The 18196-nt window shown below is 36.2% G+C and overlaps 1 protein-coding gene across 1 annotated transcript in view; it reads right to left on the bottom strand.

Moving 5' to 3' along the window:
• Positions 1-13846, bottom strand: part of Hr3 (nuclear hormone receptor 3 ROR-beta) — a 68554-nt gene extending 54708 nt beyond the window's left edge. Inside the window, exon 1 of the mRNA XM_085943259.1 lies at positions 13552-13846. Within this exon, the coding sequence (XP_085799385.1) occupies positions 13552-13846 (295 nt within the window). The remainder of the gene's footprint in view (positions 1-13551) is intronic.
• Positions 13847-18196: the final 4350 nt, after the last annotated feature.

The raw sequence follows: 18196 nt of genomic DNA, 5'->3' as shown, positions 1-18196 counted from the left end.
ACTCCTCATCTAGTAGTATATCAATGGTTTTAACAGAGTATAGCCGTGAATCCCAGACATTCCGCATCGAGATGAATATTGCTCCAGCCATTCCTATTCGAAAAACGAGCTCTTTTGTGATTTGGGCCCATATGTATTTAAACTTGTCGATACTCTTGTTTTTCCTAGCATTAATTCATATTATGTCGCTAAATAAAGTTCACGTCATATTTTTATGTAATCCCAGGATTAAAAATTCATTTCAAGATGCCAATCCCCAGTAGGTACCAAATCGGAGATTCAAAAAAGTTGTTTTCCACATTCTTACAATTTTATTAAATTCCTTAACCGATTTCACCATAAAACATGCAAGCAAATAAACGTAGCTGAATTTTAAAACGATACCGTTGTCTTCAAAACTCCCCTTGTCAAAATATAATATAATTTGTACGCACTGACCTACACCAATGCACTTCAGATTGTTCCACATCGCGGCGTACGGAATTATAATTTAAAACGATTACCCGCTACTCTAATCGTAAAATAATTTTACTATCATCGGCGCACAGGTCCCCCGTGACGTTGCATCGCGCAATCGCCACGGTGACGTCACGGACACGCATACGTCACGGGCTGTAAGCACACGTGCGCCGCATCACGCGAATTAAATATAAAAAATTCGTTAAAATTAACTTTTATTATTGTAATAAATTCAGTTGAGCAACGAAAACGACGGGAAGCGCGCGCCATATGTGGATATTTTTTTATGTAAATAATATATATTATATGCGACCTGTTTTCACATGACATAAAAAATAAGTACTTAATTCCGCAGAGAATATTTGGAATACGTGAAATTGTGTAACTAAATCTAAGGTGTTCCCAATTTGCATTTAGAGGTATGTTAAGCATGCATAAAGACAGAAAATCTATTCAATAGATAAGGAAGTAAACGAAAATGAACGATCCAATTACGTACATATTATGCCAAAAGCCTTGATTGGAAATATACTGAATACAAGGGTGGCTTTTAGACGCATGCTTTAATCCAGTAGCTTTCCAGTAACCCAAAGATATAAGAAGACTGAAAAACACGCTTGATTATCTCAAATAAGGTTCAGCGGAATTACGTGGTAATGAAGAAAAAGAAAAGAGCTTAAGGAGGCCTCCGTCTAGCAGCAGATGAAATAGTGTCATTATGATGCCCGATAAATAATATATTGAACAATGTCTTGTAAACCCGTTACAATTACAACAACATCGCTTCATGTGAGCTTTCTCACTTACATACAGAGCGCGTTGGAGCGGAACTCGGAGTAGGAGCACGGAGCAGTGGAGCAATGGGGTTTTACCCGGAGCACCGAAAATTCGTAGTGCTCCACTGCTCTGAATGTTTATTATTATTATTAAATTTTCATCCTAAAATCAAATGAAAATATTATATTTGACACTCCAACAACGGAATTATTTAAAATACGGCAACACTGCCAAATGATAAATAACCTCACTTTTTTTGACAGAAGAGGCAAATAATGATAAGACGATTTGTTGCCGCCAATTTAATAAAAATGACGATTATTTTAAAACAACTTATTTATTTAATTTTTTAACATCTGTATACATATTATAATACCAAAGGGAGAAGACCCTGGAGCGGAGCTGGAGCAGGAATTAGGTCCCGGAGCAGAGAGCTGGAGCGGAGCAACTCAAAAAAGGGTCCGCTCATGTATCTATAGTCTATGGTCCGCTCCAACCCTCTGCTTACACCCATGCATGCGGAGGCGGAATGCAGAGATCGCTGGAGAGATATAACAAAGGGTTGTTTTTAATGCAGTTACGATCATCAACTAATAGTAATACGTCTAGTGCGGAATACTATTTCCATTTTTTCAGCGATCATAAGTTTCAAAATGGTTATAGGTAAATCATTCTACGGTGGCACCATGGATATGCATTAGTAATGTCTGCTAGTATTGAAACTGACAATGTAGCAAACATTACTAATACACATGCGAATCGCCCAAGATGGCGCAGTAAAATGATTTATTTACCTATAATAATGTAATGACTCGACTAATGAGTAATGACTTACTTTAAAAATATTTTTAAATACAGTAATAATGGTTCATGCACAGTTTACAACTGTACAAACAATCAAGTTGTTTAATCAAACATAAGTTGGTATTTATACACCCATAGTTACATAATGTGGCACAATAGACATGCCAAGCGATACTTCCTGAATACCGCACGCAACCAAAAAAGTCACATGACGTACCTTACGACTCAAAAACACGCCACGGTTACCCACAGCAGTTCTCGGCCACCTGGTCTATGGGATTTAGTTTGTTTCATTCTACATGACATCTGGCCTGCTCCAAAAAAGCTTTCCGCTATCTCATATTCCTTGTCACTCTACTCCGGTCTCGTCTTAGCAGCACACGTAGTTAGAATCTTTCCATACGAAGTATCCTACACGCTGTTCCTTTAATTATTAAAGTACCCACTTAATCATTATTTTGAGAGTATGCCGGCTCTCACATCTAAACTCGCCCGTCTGCCGTACAGCCATAAATCAATCTTCCAAGAACGGCAATCCGGTGTCGCATACTATGAAGACAGTCGCACGTAACCTTCGAAACGTATAGATATTTGGATGCGGCGATCAGCGAGCCAGTATTGGGCGAATTTTATGCGTACGTCATGACTGATTCAGGTGTCATGCTTAAGCCTTCACATCAAAACTCGCCAAGAACGTCGCACGCAACCTTCGAAACGTATACATATTTTGATGAGGCGATCGGCGAGCCGGTATAGGAATGGCCAATTCGTAGGTGTTTGCATGCGTCCTGGCGTCTTTGACTCGCACCCAGAAAAGCATGCAACTTGTCGATTGCAACAGTAGATGTTTTTTTTCCGAACTAAAAAGTCGCATTCGACCAATCTGCAGAGCTCCATTTGGCAACGTGTGTTTTGTGAATAACGAGACGTTACATCGACGTTACAGGCGAGACGAGTTTTGATATGAGAGCCGGCAATGACATTCACTCAACATGACTTGAACATCGCAGCAGACTGCAATAGAATGCTGCTAGGTTAAATACTTCAGTATCTCTTTCCTTCTTAACTTATATTTTTTTTACGATACTACTTTTCTTTCTTTAACCCCCCCCCCTCCCTAAATAGCTGCCAACGTTATCTGTCTGCCCCCACGAGACGTAACTATAAATGAGAATTCTAGGGAAAACAAAAACATTGAAATATCCATGAATTCCATTGTATAGAATTCTCGAGATCTACTAACTGACAGTGATAAATATATATTCTTATTTCGCCAATTTTCTCTTGCAGTATTTCGCAAACATACTAAGTATATGAGCTGACGTGGAAGTAGATACACAGTAGCGTATCTACTTTATTGACAAAAGTATGAAAAACATCGGGGCCCTAAATCTTAGTCTGACATAAATTATTATTATTAAAAAATAAAATTCTTATTATTGCATCCACGTCGGCCTAGTGCGTAATGCGGCTGTATTTGTATAAATTGGGTTGCGGGATCAAACCCACGACTGGGTACGGCGAATGGCTAACAGTGGCGAAGGGTGGAGGTAGGCTGTTAAGATCCGCCATAAATAGTGCACATTAACCTTTTTCAGTGAAATGTATATGTTTTTATTGAAATAAGACTACAATTTACAGATGGTGTTGGTTGAGTTTTAAAAATCAATTAAACCCTGTCTTAACCAAACCATAATTGTATTGGTATATTTTAGGCGATATGACAAAATTGTGCACATTTTTTCATTCTTACTTATTTATTTTCATTAGATTAAGAATACGTATTACACATAATATTGTTGGTTCATTTTTTCAATTCATCAAGCTATGCCTAAACCAAACTATAATAGATAAAAAATATTATTCTATCTATAAAATACCCAAATTTATGTATCATTTAATTGCATAATTTTAGATATTTTATAGATATACGACTATTTTTTGACTATTATCTATTATGGCTTGGTTTTCGCAGGGTTTAATTGAATTTTAAAAACTTCCAACACCATCTGTAAAATGTAGTCTTATTTCGATGAAAACAAGTATGTATGACTGACGAAGTTTATTGTGCAATATTTATGGCGGATCTTAACAGCCTACCTCCACCCTTCGCCACTGATGGCTAACTACCATTCCTCGTAAAATAGCCTGTTTATACAACCTCCTTTCGATAGGGTACATATGCTCAGTTTAGTATCGAATATGGTAATTTACTTTTACTATTATATTATATCTTCTATTCTACTACATATTTGAATATATCGTCATACATTCAAGTACATAGCGATGGACCTATGAATAAATGCCATTTAATCTGCTTTACCCATTACAAGTTTTAATTGAAAATAAGAGGAAGAACGAGAGGATCCAGACCCTCCCCCCTTATAATAAACAGAAAAAATACAAATTATTTAGGTAAATAGAATATCACTTCTTATTTTTCACCAGGACCGCATGACTGAGGATTATGACTCGAAAACAGCCTTCCCAACGGACTAGCCTTACTCCTCTCGGTATTCTACGACGCGCAATGCATGTGGCCACTGGAAGAACCTTGCAATTCATAAATTGGTGCATCAAATGTTTTCTTTGGTATTCCGATGTGGCATGTCTTAAAGACAAGATATCGAGGACGACACAAACGGGCACCAATGATCCTAAAAAATATAACCGTTAAGCCACGTGCATTTGACAACCACTTGCGGATGCGATAGATCGCAATAACTAGTAGCTGACTAACTGTAGTTATAACTGCAATCCAGATCTTCACCGCTATACTCAAAGTGCGTCTGGGTATGGAGTAGGTACCCGTAAAATTCGGTTGAAACAACGAGAAGCCGAAGTAATAGGAGGGGTAAATGTGGAAGTCAGTGGAACCTGCTAGATTGTATTAATGCCGCCACCTTAAAAAAACAATAAAAAATTATTATGGATTTTTTTCGTAATTTAACCACCTTTACAACAATAAGACTTTTCTGTGAGAGGATCACATCAAGAATGAGACAGTATATTTAATGTGACCGACAATCCCCAAGGACAACTGAAGGAGAATCGTTTGCATAATAGGAAGATGAAGACTACAAATCTCAGTAATAAGCCATCGATTGGAAAAAATAGTGTAAAGAATGGTCAAAAGTCTTGGTCAACTTTGGATGGATACTCTGCAGCTCTTTGAAGAAGTCCTGAGAGTCAGTTACGAGGGTGATCAAGTATTGAAAATTGCCAATCGCATTACCTTGGAATAGTGTCAGAAACGACACTCAGTAGAAAATAAAAGATAATTGAAAGCATTCAATTGAATGCTATTGTAATGTGCCAATAATAACTCGGCCCAGTCACACGTACGAGTGAAAATCGCGAGCCATCCGCTTTCGCGTGTATTTCCAGTAACAGTAGTGACAGTGACTCACGTGAAACACACACAATCGAAAAATACGTAGAACACACACAATCAAGCGAATTCGATCGCGCAACGAAAATGAAAATGTACGGCAAAGTACAAGCATACACACAATACATGTGGACATTGCGGGCGAGAAATCTTGAAGCTTTTCTCACGTAGCCTGCATAATTCTGAACAAGATAAAATTAACAACGTAATGTTTTCGGTCGTCGTAATGTAGTTGGCAGAGTTGCGTACTTATAATTCAAATCAAAACACCGGGCGCAGTGACATCCCAATTGTTTTTCAATGATATTTTTTTGTAAATCATGCATGGGATCGGATGTCTCATTCTCTGTTATGTACCTCTATAACAGTGGCGAAGGATAGAGGTAGGTTGTTAAGATCCGCAATGAATAGTGGACACTAAACTCTGTCAGTCATACGTATTTTTTGTCATTAAAAAAAGACTACAATTTACAGATGGTGTTGCTTAGTTTTTTTTAAATTCAATTAAACCCTACGAAAACCAAGCCATAATAAATAATAGTCAAAAAAAGTCGTCTATAAAATATCAAAAATTATATAATTAAATCATACATAACTTTGGATATTTTATAGATAGAATAATATTTTTATCTATTATAGCTAGGTTTAACCAGGACTTAAAAAAAATTAACCAACAATATATTGTGTAATATGTATTTTTAATCCAACGAAAACAAATACGTATGAATGAAAAAGTGTGCACAATTTTGTCGTATCGCCAAAAGTATACATTTAAAAACTAACCAACACCATCTGTAAAACAAACAAATACGTATTACTAATAAAGTTTGATGTGCACTATTTATGGCGGATCTTAACAGCCTACCTCAACCATTCGTTACTGCTCTATAATTAACGTCTTATCCATCTGTACCCATGAGATATCACTGAGTGAAATTCAAATGCAGTTTTCGCAATCCATATCTATATTTTAGATTGAAACCATGATACTAAACTTCGTTCATAGGATGACACAAAAAATAATAAAGAATCTGGGGTGTAGAATTTTCATTACCCCCTCCACTTCCAAATGGGAGTAAATACTTTTACGTCTGAAACAATCCCTTCGAAGAAAAGTATGTCATGTATATTTATTATTAAAAATACGTCTTTATAAAAATGTCCGCCGACACATACCACCAGCCGTTGGTTGACTGGCCGAACGCCCGTCAACCCTTCCGCCGTAGTAAATGTAGAAAACAGCCGATAGATTCGACTACGCAGGGCATAGAGTGGTAAAAACGGAGCGACTGTCGTAATGGGCGGAGGCGATAAGGAAAAATAATTTTAGTCCAAGACAATGGATACGGTGACAATCGGTGGACTTCCATATATCTACGTTATATTTTTTGTACCTATTTACTATATATACTGTTTTTATAATACTGCATATATTTCTTTGTTCTTTATACTGTTTTAATACTATTTCTTTGTTTTTTTAAATGTCATGAACGTCTTAAATTTATAACTTGTATAGTACACTATATTATGTAAAATTAAATTTGAATTTTTATTATTTGAAATTCCTTAGTTGGGAATTTTCCTGTTCAACTGCGACAACCGATCCTGTTCTTAATTATTGTAAGTTCTGTAATAATACTATATTCTATTGCAATTTATTTTAACCATTATATTGTCAAAAAGAATTGATAGTGAACACGATTAAGCAAGTTAGTAGGTATATTGTACCAACTTGCGACAAATTCTGATGACAATAAGGTCAACTCAAGACACAAGCAACGATTCGAAAAAATATCTGACCACAGTCAAGACAGACGCAGATGACACTCATTTCACATTCACCGAACTCTATTTTACCATAATAGTTTCGATGACTTTATTATGCCTTGTCCACATGGCGCGTGTCTCGCCATGAGATCATGTGGACACCTCAATGAGGCCACCTGTACCTCGACTGCGCGCGACAGTCGTCACGGCTTTAGTGCCTGTGGACGGCTTAATGAGGTCTCATGTACCTGGAATGCGCGCTAGTCAAAACCGCGCCATGTGGATAAAGCCTTACTAGCTTAAGTATCGTAGAGACCGGTTAAGGTTTACTACGCCATCCCTATTCAGACCAGAGATAGTCAAGGAAAAGATGGCCCAGAATCATCGCCAACGTCCAACAACGGATATAGCACAGAAAGAAGAAGTTACTATTCTCGATAATTGCAATGAATTATCATTGTTTACCGATTTTTTGTCGAGTGTCCAAAATTATGCACGAAAAACAAATTCTGGCGTCCATTCCGAGAGTTCAATAAACCCTGCCGCGAAAGAATAGTTTTGCAGTTATCGCAAAATGTTGCCAATTATTTTTACACACCCCGTACAGTAGCTAATATTACATGTGTGTGTGGGCACGAACAAAAATTATCAATCACCACCACATTCATAAATCCAGTGGGAATCGCACGCACCACGCGGGATAGTATTTTATACATGTGAGTGCTTCACAACTAAAAACAAACAATAATTATCCAGAAACACTGCACGGTTTAATCATTTAAAAAAAATACAAACATATATTATCAATATTGTAGAATTTATTCAGTTTATAACTTCTACGAAAAACAAGGATTGATGTTTAAATAACAATTGAAAAAATATATATTAGCGTTCGGTTATATAAAATCGGCCTTACTCGCGACCGAGTGGCGGATAGCTAGGACGCGAAGTGTCAATGACCTCTTTCGTACACATAACGGGCAGAGGCTCTCCAACTTTTATACTGTTAAGTAAATTCTGATTTAATTATTTTTTTAATAATTATTTTTTCGAAAAAATATTTTTTTTGAACAGTTTGTGTTGCCACAATAAACGATGTTAGGAAAATTAAAACACCCGAATTGGCGACGACTGTAGTAGAGTCCACGATACTAAAGGAGCTTCTACAGAATGCCCTGTGTCTGCGTTCAATTATGCGATTTCATGCACACTCACACATTGTTTGCCGATGCCCAAAAAGACTCAAGAGGTTAATTATTGTTTTGTATGCCAAGTAAAAATTGCAGAGGGGGAGGGGGGCACGAGATGGAGTGGCCAGGTGACGGAATTCATAGGAAAACTATATATTAGCATTCGCCGAAAGGCTTGCAGACGCCAGGGAAATATGGAGAAAGCCGATTCAAAATTCGGCAGTAGCTGTTTGACAGTAATCATTGCCCTCAATCACGAAGGTGACTACCAAGAAGAATACATAAGCTTTAAAAAAAAATAAGAGCACTGACGTGTAACAGAAAATAACGTTTCGTTTTAATGTCGTCCATTTCACGTTTAATTCTTTTCATTTAACTATTTTTTTTATTCAACGAATAATTGACAAGATTTAATAATGTAACAGTCTGATTATTGAATATATTACATAATTTTGAAAACACTTCTGAGAAATTATATTATAACCAATAGAAAAAATCTTTTTTGAAAAAAATTAAGACCCGCAGGATCGAACCTGCATCTCTCGGGTTTCGCGCCCACGCACATAGACCACTATGCTACAGACGCCATACTTTATTGCGACAAATTTTAACTTAAGGCTCTTAATACTCTCTGAAGCACTTTCCAAATTGAGTTACTATTGGCGATCGGCTTTAGTATTTGAAATCAAAGTAGGTATTACTTTAATTACTAACCGACGTCACGGATCACTCCAAGACTTGTAACTTACTTGAAACCCGAGAGATGCAGATTCGACCCGGCTGGGTGTCTTATTTTTTTCAAATAAGATTTTTTCTATTGGTTATACATAATATATTTTCTCATTAGTGTTTTCAAAATTATGTATGTTTAATTATTCTTCTATTTGAGCCAATTAAAATGAGCGGAGATTTGACTACATACTAGGTACAAACATTTGAATGTGGTTCCAGAAAGTTTTCTTACAACTAAATTAAATATTATCGATATGTATCTACATAACCATAGAAAATTCAATAGGCAGTCTATTGATAGCATTGTTTGTAAATATAATGAAAATAATAGTCCGATACTGACGATCTTGCTGTAGCACTTCGCTTGAGTAGTTACTGTGATTTATGATTTTACGCGATTGTTTATACATATCAAGATTCTAAATAATTACGGATGACGGAATTACGGTGACCGAGCAGTTTCCGCGTCGACTTATAATGTCGAGTGTCACTGGTTCGAATCCCGGGTCTTGCAAAATTCAAATGTGGTTTTGTCAATGTATGCTTGGACCGCAGAGTATGGATTTTAATAAGTTGCGTCTGTTAATACAACCTCTACCCTATATAATAGAGGTTCATAATATTATAATAGATAATATGATATTCATAGGATTGAACATGTATGTTAACGTATTTTCACATTTATAACACTGATGCAATGTGATTTATCTCAGTGCATACCTGGAAAAAAAATCTAAGAACTTCAATTCAATTAAGGCTTCGTGAGTAGGTAACAATGGCGAAGGGTGGAGGTAGGCTGTTAAGATCCGCTGTAAATAGTGCACACTAAACTTTAACAGCCATACGTATTTGTTTTCATTGAAATAAGAGTACAATTTACAGATGGTGTTGGTTGTTTTTGAAATTCAATTAAACCCTGTGAAAACCAAGCCATAATAGATAATAGTCAAAAATACTTGTACCCATTTTAACAAACCTCAAAAATATACATATTACTGAACGTTCATCATCATCATCATCATCAGCCTGAATCTATCCACTGCTGGATGAAAGCCTCTTCAAGTTAATTCCACTTCTCTCGGTCCTGTGCATTGCGTTGCCACGTACTTCCGCAGAACTTTATCATTTCATCGATCCAGCGGCCTCTAGGTCTACCTTGTGGACGTTTTGTACTTCTTGGATACCACTGGATGACTAGATTTGTCCAACGATTGTCTCTTCTTCGAGCTATGTGTCCAGCCCATCTCCATTTAAGGCTTTTAATAAACTCTATTACATCGCAAACCCTTGTCTGCTTCCTTATCCACTCATTCCTCTTTTTGTCCTTTCGCGTTATGCCCAGCATGCACCTCTCCATACCACGTTGTGCTACTCTAAGTTTCTGGATCTCTCTTTTACTTAGGGTCCATGTTTCACACGCATATGTCATCACGGGAAGCACACACTGGTTGAACACTTTGCGCTTTAGGCACAGTGGAAGGTCACTTTTGAAGACATTATTCAGGCGGCCAAAAGCACTCCAGCCTAGCTTTACTCTGCGAACAATTTCATCAAATATACATCCATCTATAGATACTTGTTGTCCCAGATAGATGTAGCTTTTCACCTGTTCGAGCTGAGTGCCATTGATGAGGATCTCTTTTTGGCCTGCAAAGCAGTTGAACATGACTTTCGTCTTTGTTACATTTATTTTCAAACCTACTTTGTTGCTTACTTCAGCGAGTTCCTGCATTCTGCTTTGGAGGTCTTCTGAGTCTTGCGAGAAAATTACTATGTCATCGGCAAAGCGCAGATGACTCAGGTATTCTCCATTTATGGGGATCCCTTTGTCATTCCAGTCAAGTTGCCTGAATAAGTCTTCAAGGGTAGCTGTAAATAGTTTAGGTGAGATTGTATCACCTTGTCGGACTCCTTTGCTGATAGGAAATCTGCGCGATGGTTTATGGAGATTTACAGATGCTGTTGCGCTACTGTATATATTATTGAAAATATTTATATAGCGTCCAGGGATTCCTTGTTTTCTGAGTGCGTCGAGTATTGAACATTTCTTTATCGAATCAAACGCCTTCTCATAGTCTATAAAACCCATGCATAGTGGCAGTTTGTATTCCTGGTACCGCTCTATGATTTCTCTGACGACTTGGATATGGTCCATAGTGCTGTATTAAACCATTCATAATTTTGGATATTTTATAGATAGAATGGTATTTTTCATCTATTATGGTTTGGTTAAGCAGGGTTTACTGAATTTAAAAATAACTATCAAAACAAATGAGAAAGTGTACACGTACAATTTTTTCTGATCGCAAAAATCATACCAAAACTATTATGGCTTGGCTTAATCAGGTTTAATTGATTTTTAAAATCTAAAGAATAGATACTATCTGTAAATTGTAGTCTTAGTTCAATAAAATCAAATACCTGCGTATGACTAACAAAGTTTAATGTGCACTATTTATGGCGGATCTTAACAGCCTACCTCCACCCTTCGCTACTGGTAGGTATATATATTTTAAGGTTTTCTTCAACACGCATTTCAAACGATACCTAGCGCGTACAGTTTATAATATCTATTATTATTTTTTAAATCAATGAGATAGTTAACAATTGGATCTAAACGCCTCTCTACCCAGCCGTTACGATGAATATTCACTTCCTTAAAGACACGATACGTCATTATCACAGTTGAGTAAACCCGCGCGGTCGACAACAGTTGTATGCATGAGCGCGCCACCCCACGGCTGCCATTTAACTTCTTTCCCTACTCGTGATGAATATTGTTAGAAGTGCGTTATTGCCGAGAAGTTTTATGTTTGAGTCGCCGAGATGAACCTCTACTTAGGGTCCAGTAGTTTTTATGTTATATAATAACAAACAGACAGATGTGGATTTTTTATAAATAATTTGTGCTCTAAGGTATCATAAAAATATTTGAAACGTTGATTGAAAGACAAATAGGTGTACCGAAATCACAGATAGAGACATAATTTAACTATTTATTAGTATGTATAGAATTATAGGTAAACCTTCATCAAAAGCTGCATCATTGTTCACTTGAACCACCTTTCCCTCTCAGGTACACATTTATATTTCTGAATATAATTAAGTCTTTATTGACCTGTCTAATATTGTAGTGCATTACCTAATTAATTTGATTTGGCATTAAACTGATAAGTGTTTTAAACCTGACAATCACGCCTCCATGCAATTCGATTTTATACGTCATTAATTTTAGGAGACAGCATCGAAATACGTACATATAAAGAAAACTACAGGTACCAACATAAAATTAAACTTAGAAATAGTTCCGACGAGAAAGAGACTGGTAGAGCCTTAACCCATGACAGCGCGTTATCATCAGCTCGGTGGCTATATTATATCGTCACCTCAATACAACTAGATAACTTGATTTTCACTGTTTTTTGTTTTAGCGAATATTATTCTACATTTCCTTCTCTACAATATGATAAAACTCAGAGAGTCAGAAGTTAATGGGAACTGAATTATTTTAGTGTTTGAAAATATTAGATAACTTTAAAGCCATAAATACATTAAATAAATAATATAATATATCTACAAAATTATTTCATACAATTGAACATTATTAAATCGTTCTCAATTGGACGAGCACAACTTTTCATTTTTACTTTAAATAATAATTTTAGTCTAGATTTAAGTTAAGTAATCAAGTAAAGTTTAAATAATTTCATTTTTCCAACAATGACCAAATCAGAGTTATCTACCGTAATAGATTTTTGGGTTTCCACCGTGTGTACTTCTTCCTTCCCTTTTTCTCGACGTTTCGGGCTCGTTGCAGAAGCCATTATCAAGAGATGATTATATGTAATGATGAAGTGTAAGTGTAGGTGTATGGTGTATGAATGCAAACGTCGCTCTAATAATGCCAAAGGAATCCGATTAGCTCAGAGTAAACGTTGCTCAGAGTAATGTATCAATCATTACGAACAGAGATACCGGATCGAAAATTGGATTTTGCCGACAGTGCCGGAAGCCATGACGTTTTTAACCGTAACCCATCATCCCTATTAATGTTTTCAGGGTTTCTGTGGATTTCGATGGCCTCATTTACAAATCGTGTGAAATATCCTTTATTCCGACCCTGTATCTTGGTTTCGAAGTCAAATTTGTGTCCTGTATCCATCGAGTAATACTCGATGCACGATAGCACTCGTCACTTGAAAATGGCCTCTGCAACGAGCCCGAAACGTAGAGAAAAAGGGAAGGAAGAAGTACCTACACACGGCGGAAACCCAAAAATCTATTACGATAAAAAAACAAACGTGAATGTCTCAAAAATTACCTAATTGTAGTATTGAGGTGACGATATATAGGTAAATACCTATTACAAATCATTAAATAGATTGATAGCATGGATCATAAGAGTTTTCGATCATTCATCACAAACAATACCTCGTATCGAATTCGGCCCCTTCTTATCCGCAAAAATCCCAACCATGGACGCCGTCGAGGATCCGAAGACCCCGTCGGCGTGCTGCTGGGCCTGGTGATGCTGCCCATGGTGCAGCAGCTGATGCTGATGCGACGACGAGGAAGACAGCGTCGGCGGAGGAGTCGTGCTGTCGGGCGCCGGCAGATTGGCGCTGCCCTGCGAAGTGCTCGCCTCGCACTTCACCTGGGCGCGCCCGACGCTGCAGTCAGGTGGCCATTGCGAACCGAAGAGTTCATGGAACTGGCTCGGATCCATGGCATGCGTCACGCACTGGCGGCGGGACCGTCACGTGGATCACGGCAGCGCTTTTCCGCGCTGCGTGGACGCATCGTCGCGCGATGACCACAATTCTCACGGAAGGCACAATGATTTAGGGATGGACACGTTTTTTAACGACGTATTAATCGAAATGGTAAACGATGTATACGTAAATCAATCAAACCCAGTCATGTAGGTAAGTTATGATTGATTATAATTATTTGACGCGATATTATTTTCAAACGACGTTGCCGTTTGCGTTAATTGTGTTTTATTCTTTTTAATAACAGACGTATGGCACAAGTCAACGACGTTTTTTTTGTACTATGTATTATTACGTGTTGTTTAAAGTCTTTATTGTCAATTATAGAATTTATCTAAAATACCTAATGGAGATTTCAACAAAAATATTAAATAAAAATACGAATATTTTTGACAAAAATTCGAGATATATCTACAAGGTATCAGCTTTCTGTGACTTAGTTTGAATAAGACGTATGTTATCTTTAATACATTAATAATGTCTTTTTTAAGGAAATAATTAGAATGCATAAAACGTGCAAATAAATAGGATATACGTATTATTATGTAAGCCTAGCCCGATTCAATAACGCAGAAGGACATTTGCCCTGCACACTATATTATCCGGACATATTATGCCGCAGGACCAGCATTTTCTTGCCAGATTTAAAATTATGAAATTAAATCATACCTACATAACTTTTGATATTCTAGAGATAGAATAATATTTTATTATACAATATTATAGTTAGATTTGGGAAAAGCTTAATGAATTAAAAAAAAAAAATGAAACAACAATACGTGTGTGTAATATGTATTCTAAATCCGACGAAAACAAATAAGTATAGAAGATAGAATAATATTTTATTATACAATATTATAGTTAGATTTGGGAAAAGCTTAATGAATTTAAAAAAAAAAATGAAACAACAATACGTGTGTGTAATATGTATTCTTAATCCAACGAAAACAAATAAGTATGAATGTGTACAATTTTGTATTATCGCGTAAAATATATGGTTTGGTTTAGGCAAAGTTTTATTGCTTTTTAAAAACCATCTGTAAATTGTAGTCTTATGCCGGGTCCACACTGGCAACATGTCGCGCGACAACCTCGTTAAATTTTACGATAAGTATGATAATTATCGTAAAATTTAACGATGTTGTCGCGCGACATGTTTATGTCAACAAATACGCATGACTGAGAAAGTTTAGTGTGCACTATTTATGTCGGAACCTAACAGCCTACCTCCACCCTTCGCCACTGGTAGACACAGTCAGAACTAAATATTATAATATTTATATACTGCAACGTCACTCAGATATATCGTATGTAAATCATTCATAAATCATGCAAGATGGGGATGACAAAGAAACTAGAATTCAATACACCATGAAGCTCGGTAGATATTCCAGAAAATGGATCTGAATGAAAATATACTGTACCTAACGAAGGAAAGGCAAGGTATTGAGTATTGCTTTGAAAAATCTCGCAATTTCCCCACCACAGATGTCAGTCTCAATTAAAATTAACTTGTGCTCGAGAAATAAGATTTATTCATATACCTAGTACATAATATGAGACAGTAATAGACACTGTCCAAATATAACGTCAGCTCTCCATCACTGACAGTGCCTCAAAATAGAGAGCTTATTCTATTTGCAAATGGTTTTATTGGAGTTTTATGTTATAAAACTTTTTTTACTCCATTTCAGCCATTTCCTGTTTGTCGCTTTTCTCTTTTTTCCATTCGACATAAATCTCTGCAAATTTCCAGAGTCCGGTGGGAAACTTTAGTGTATATAAATCACTTAGGTACTGCGTAATATCAATTATTACTCTGGCATGACTACAAGAGGATCCAAGAAATAGTTTCTTCGAATTATGTTGTTACTTTGATCGATGTTTAATAGTTGAAACGGGGTTACGCAGAAATGAATCAAATCACAAAAGGAAAATATTCAGACTATTATTTTAGTATCTAGTTAATTTAATTTTCCATTATGGTAGTTTTTATTGATACAATACTAATTACATGAAGTTTACATGAAGAATACACTTAAAGTTTGTTAGAGCAGATTCACATGGAGGATACACGTATCTGACAAGTACCTATTAACTATTTTGGTCGATTATTAACGTCGCGTATATCATTTTAAAGGCGGCTAAATAACAATAAGCCAGTGAAATTATTAAGAATTACACGAAATGTGACAGCATTTCACCAAGATAAAAACGTTCGTCAATAGTGAGATGAGAATATTATTATTTCAACAAAAAAAAATATTTCATTTCTACAATATTCTAAAGAATAATCTTACAAAATGAATTCACGTAATTTTTTAATTGAAAAAATAAATATCTCGTCAATAACGGAAACTAAACAGCATCTCATAGCAGTAGGTGCCTATCCGAAGTGTAAATAGTACCAACCACCCCAGCAGTGACGTCCCTAGATAAAATGCCGCCCCTAGACAGGGCCAAAATGCCGCCCCATTTTTTATACAGTATTTTTATCCTTTTATGAGTGCAGTATCTAAGAAATATGCTGTATGGACCCATTACTGGTCACTTTTTACTGTTACTGTCGTTTCTGGCCATCAAGGACGTCGAAGGACAACGGCAGTAAACTAGATATCGCCAACCCGAAAAAACCAGTGAGCTGAATTTGTTAATGAAAAGATATTTTCGTTATTACTAAATTAAAACACATTTACTGCTGACCAGATAATTACTAATTAATTACCACATTTAAATAGCATGTTAATTATATCTAATGGCCAACTAATGCAAACGCGCCAGTCGCATTTCTATATTTCAGCTATTTCTATATTATATTCCAAATGATTCTCCTCGATTTTCCGCCCTTCGAGTAAGTGCCGCCCCCAAGCGACGACCAATCTGCCTACCCCCACGGGACGTCACTGCACCCCAGTATTTGTTTCACCACCTGGATACTAGATACAGTCCAGGAGTCGAGGTTCCTAGACTGTAGCATGAGTATAAAGGCTCAATTTGAATTATTTTGTTAAATCGGTATCCGTCAACCCGGTATCAGATACGTGTATTTTTCGTGTGAAACCGTCCTTATTGTTGCGCAATGTTTCAGTCAATTTTATTTAGAAAATTCTGCAAATTTAAGTTTATACCTATTCTAATCCATTCAAATAATACATATTAAGTAAATACTTAAATAGGTATATAAGTATCGCTATAGTTTATTCTCTATATTGTGTATATGGTATATACCTAGCTGATTTAGGTATCGTTTATTGATTTATGCAATTTCGTATCTATCAATATATCTTCGTTTAATAATTATAGAAGTCAGTAATTTGGTAAATAGTAATTATATTGTAAATACATCATAATACATGTCGAATTTTTTCTCAGACTTTAATTTCATAGCGAATTAAATTAACGTATTGGGTTGTTCATAATATACCTACACATAACCGCGACTATACTTTCAGTCATGTATTTTTGACATCCAAATATTATGTAACCATAATGTCATTTTAGCTACATTTTTCTTCAATGCAATGAATATAAAATTAGATGCCATACATACTGCAATTTAATTCTCTCATTTATATTTACAGCAGGTATAGTAAAAAAAAACAATCATTTCGAATTTATAGATCAACCAACACATCCCAATGATTTGATTTATGAATGACACCGCTAGTACTTAGGTAAAACGATAAAATTAAACAATACTAATATGAAGATCATGGCCCCCACAAGGGGGGGGCTGACAAGGCTCAAGCCAGGGGGCCCGGGCTCTGGGGGACCCGGCGTGGCGGGTTGATCAGATAAGTAAGATAAACACACATCGCAAATTTGCTTTAATATATTTCAAAAAAGTCGCCTGCGGCGCTATTATACTTCATAAATAATGACCATTAACATTTTAAATTATTTACCTAATCGAACGATGCAATTTTTGATTATTGTGTGTCGATACTTGACACCTCCATGATTAAAGTAGAATTTTTTTAAAAAATCGTATTAATACACTGAATATGTGCCCTTAATTTGAGCTGAAACACAATTTGAAAAATATTAATGTAGTATCACACTGCCTTTAACCTTAGCGTTAGGTAGGGGGCCCGCCAAAAATCCTAGCCTGAGGGCCCGCTTCAGGATGTGGGGGCCATGCTGTTAATACTGGTACAATATGATGAAGACACAACAAAAATAATGCACTTTTGAACTAAGTTATTTATAAATGTATTTATCACAAAATAATGTCATTGCGTTATGTCTACAAAAAATGTTTACCTACTACAGTTAATCATATAATATGAAAATATGTAGCCATA

This window comes from Rhyacophila brunnea, unplaced genomic scaffold, assembly GCF_057557595.1.
Source record: "Rhyacophila brunnea isolate RB1 unplaced genomic scaffold, BYU_Rbru_1.0 scaffold_15, whole genome shotgun sequence".
NCBI lineage: Eukaryota > Metazoa > Arthropoda > Insecta > Trichoptera > Rhyacophilidae > Rhyacophila > Rhyacophila brunnea.
Note: the sequence above shows the minus strand (reverse complement) of the source record. Positions and strands in the feature narration are given on the sequence as shown.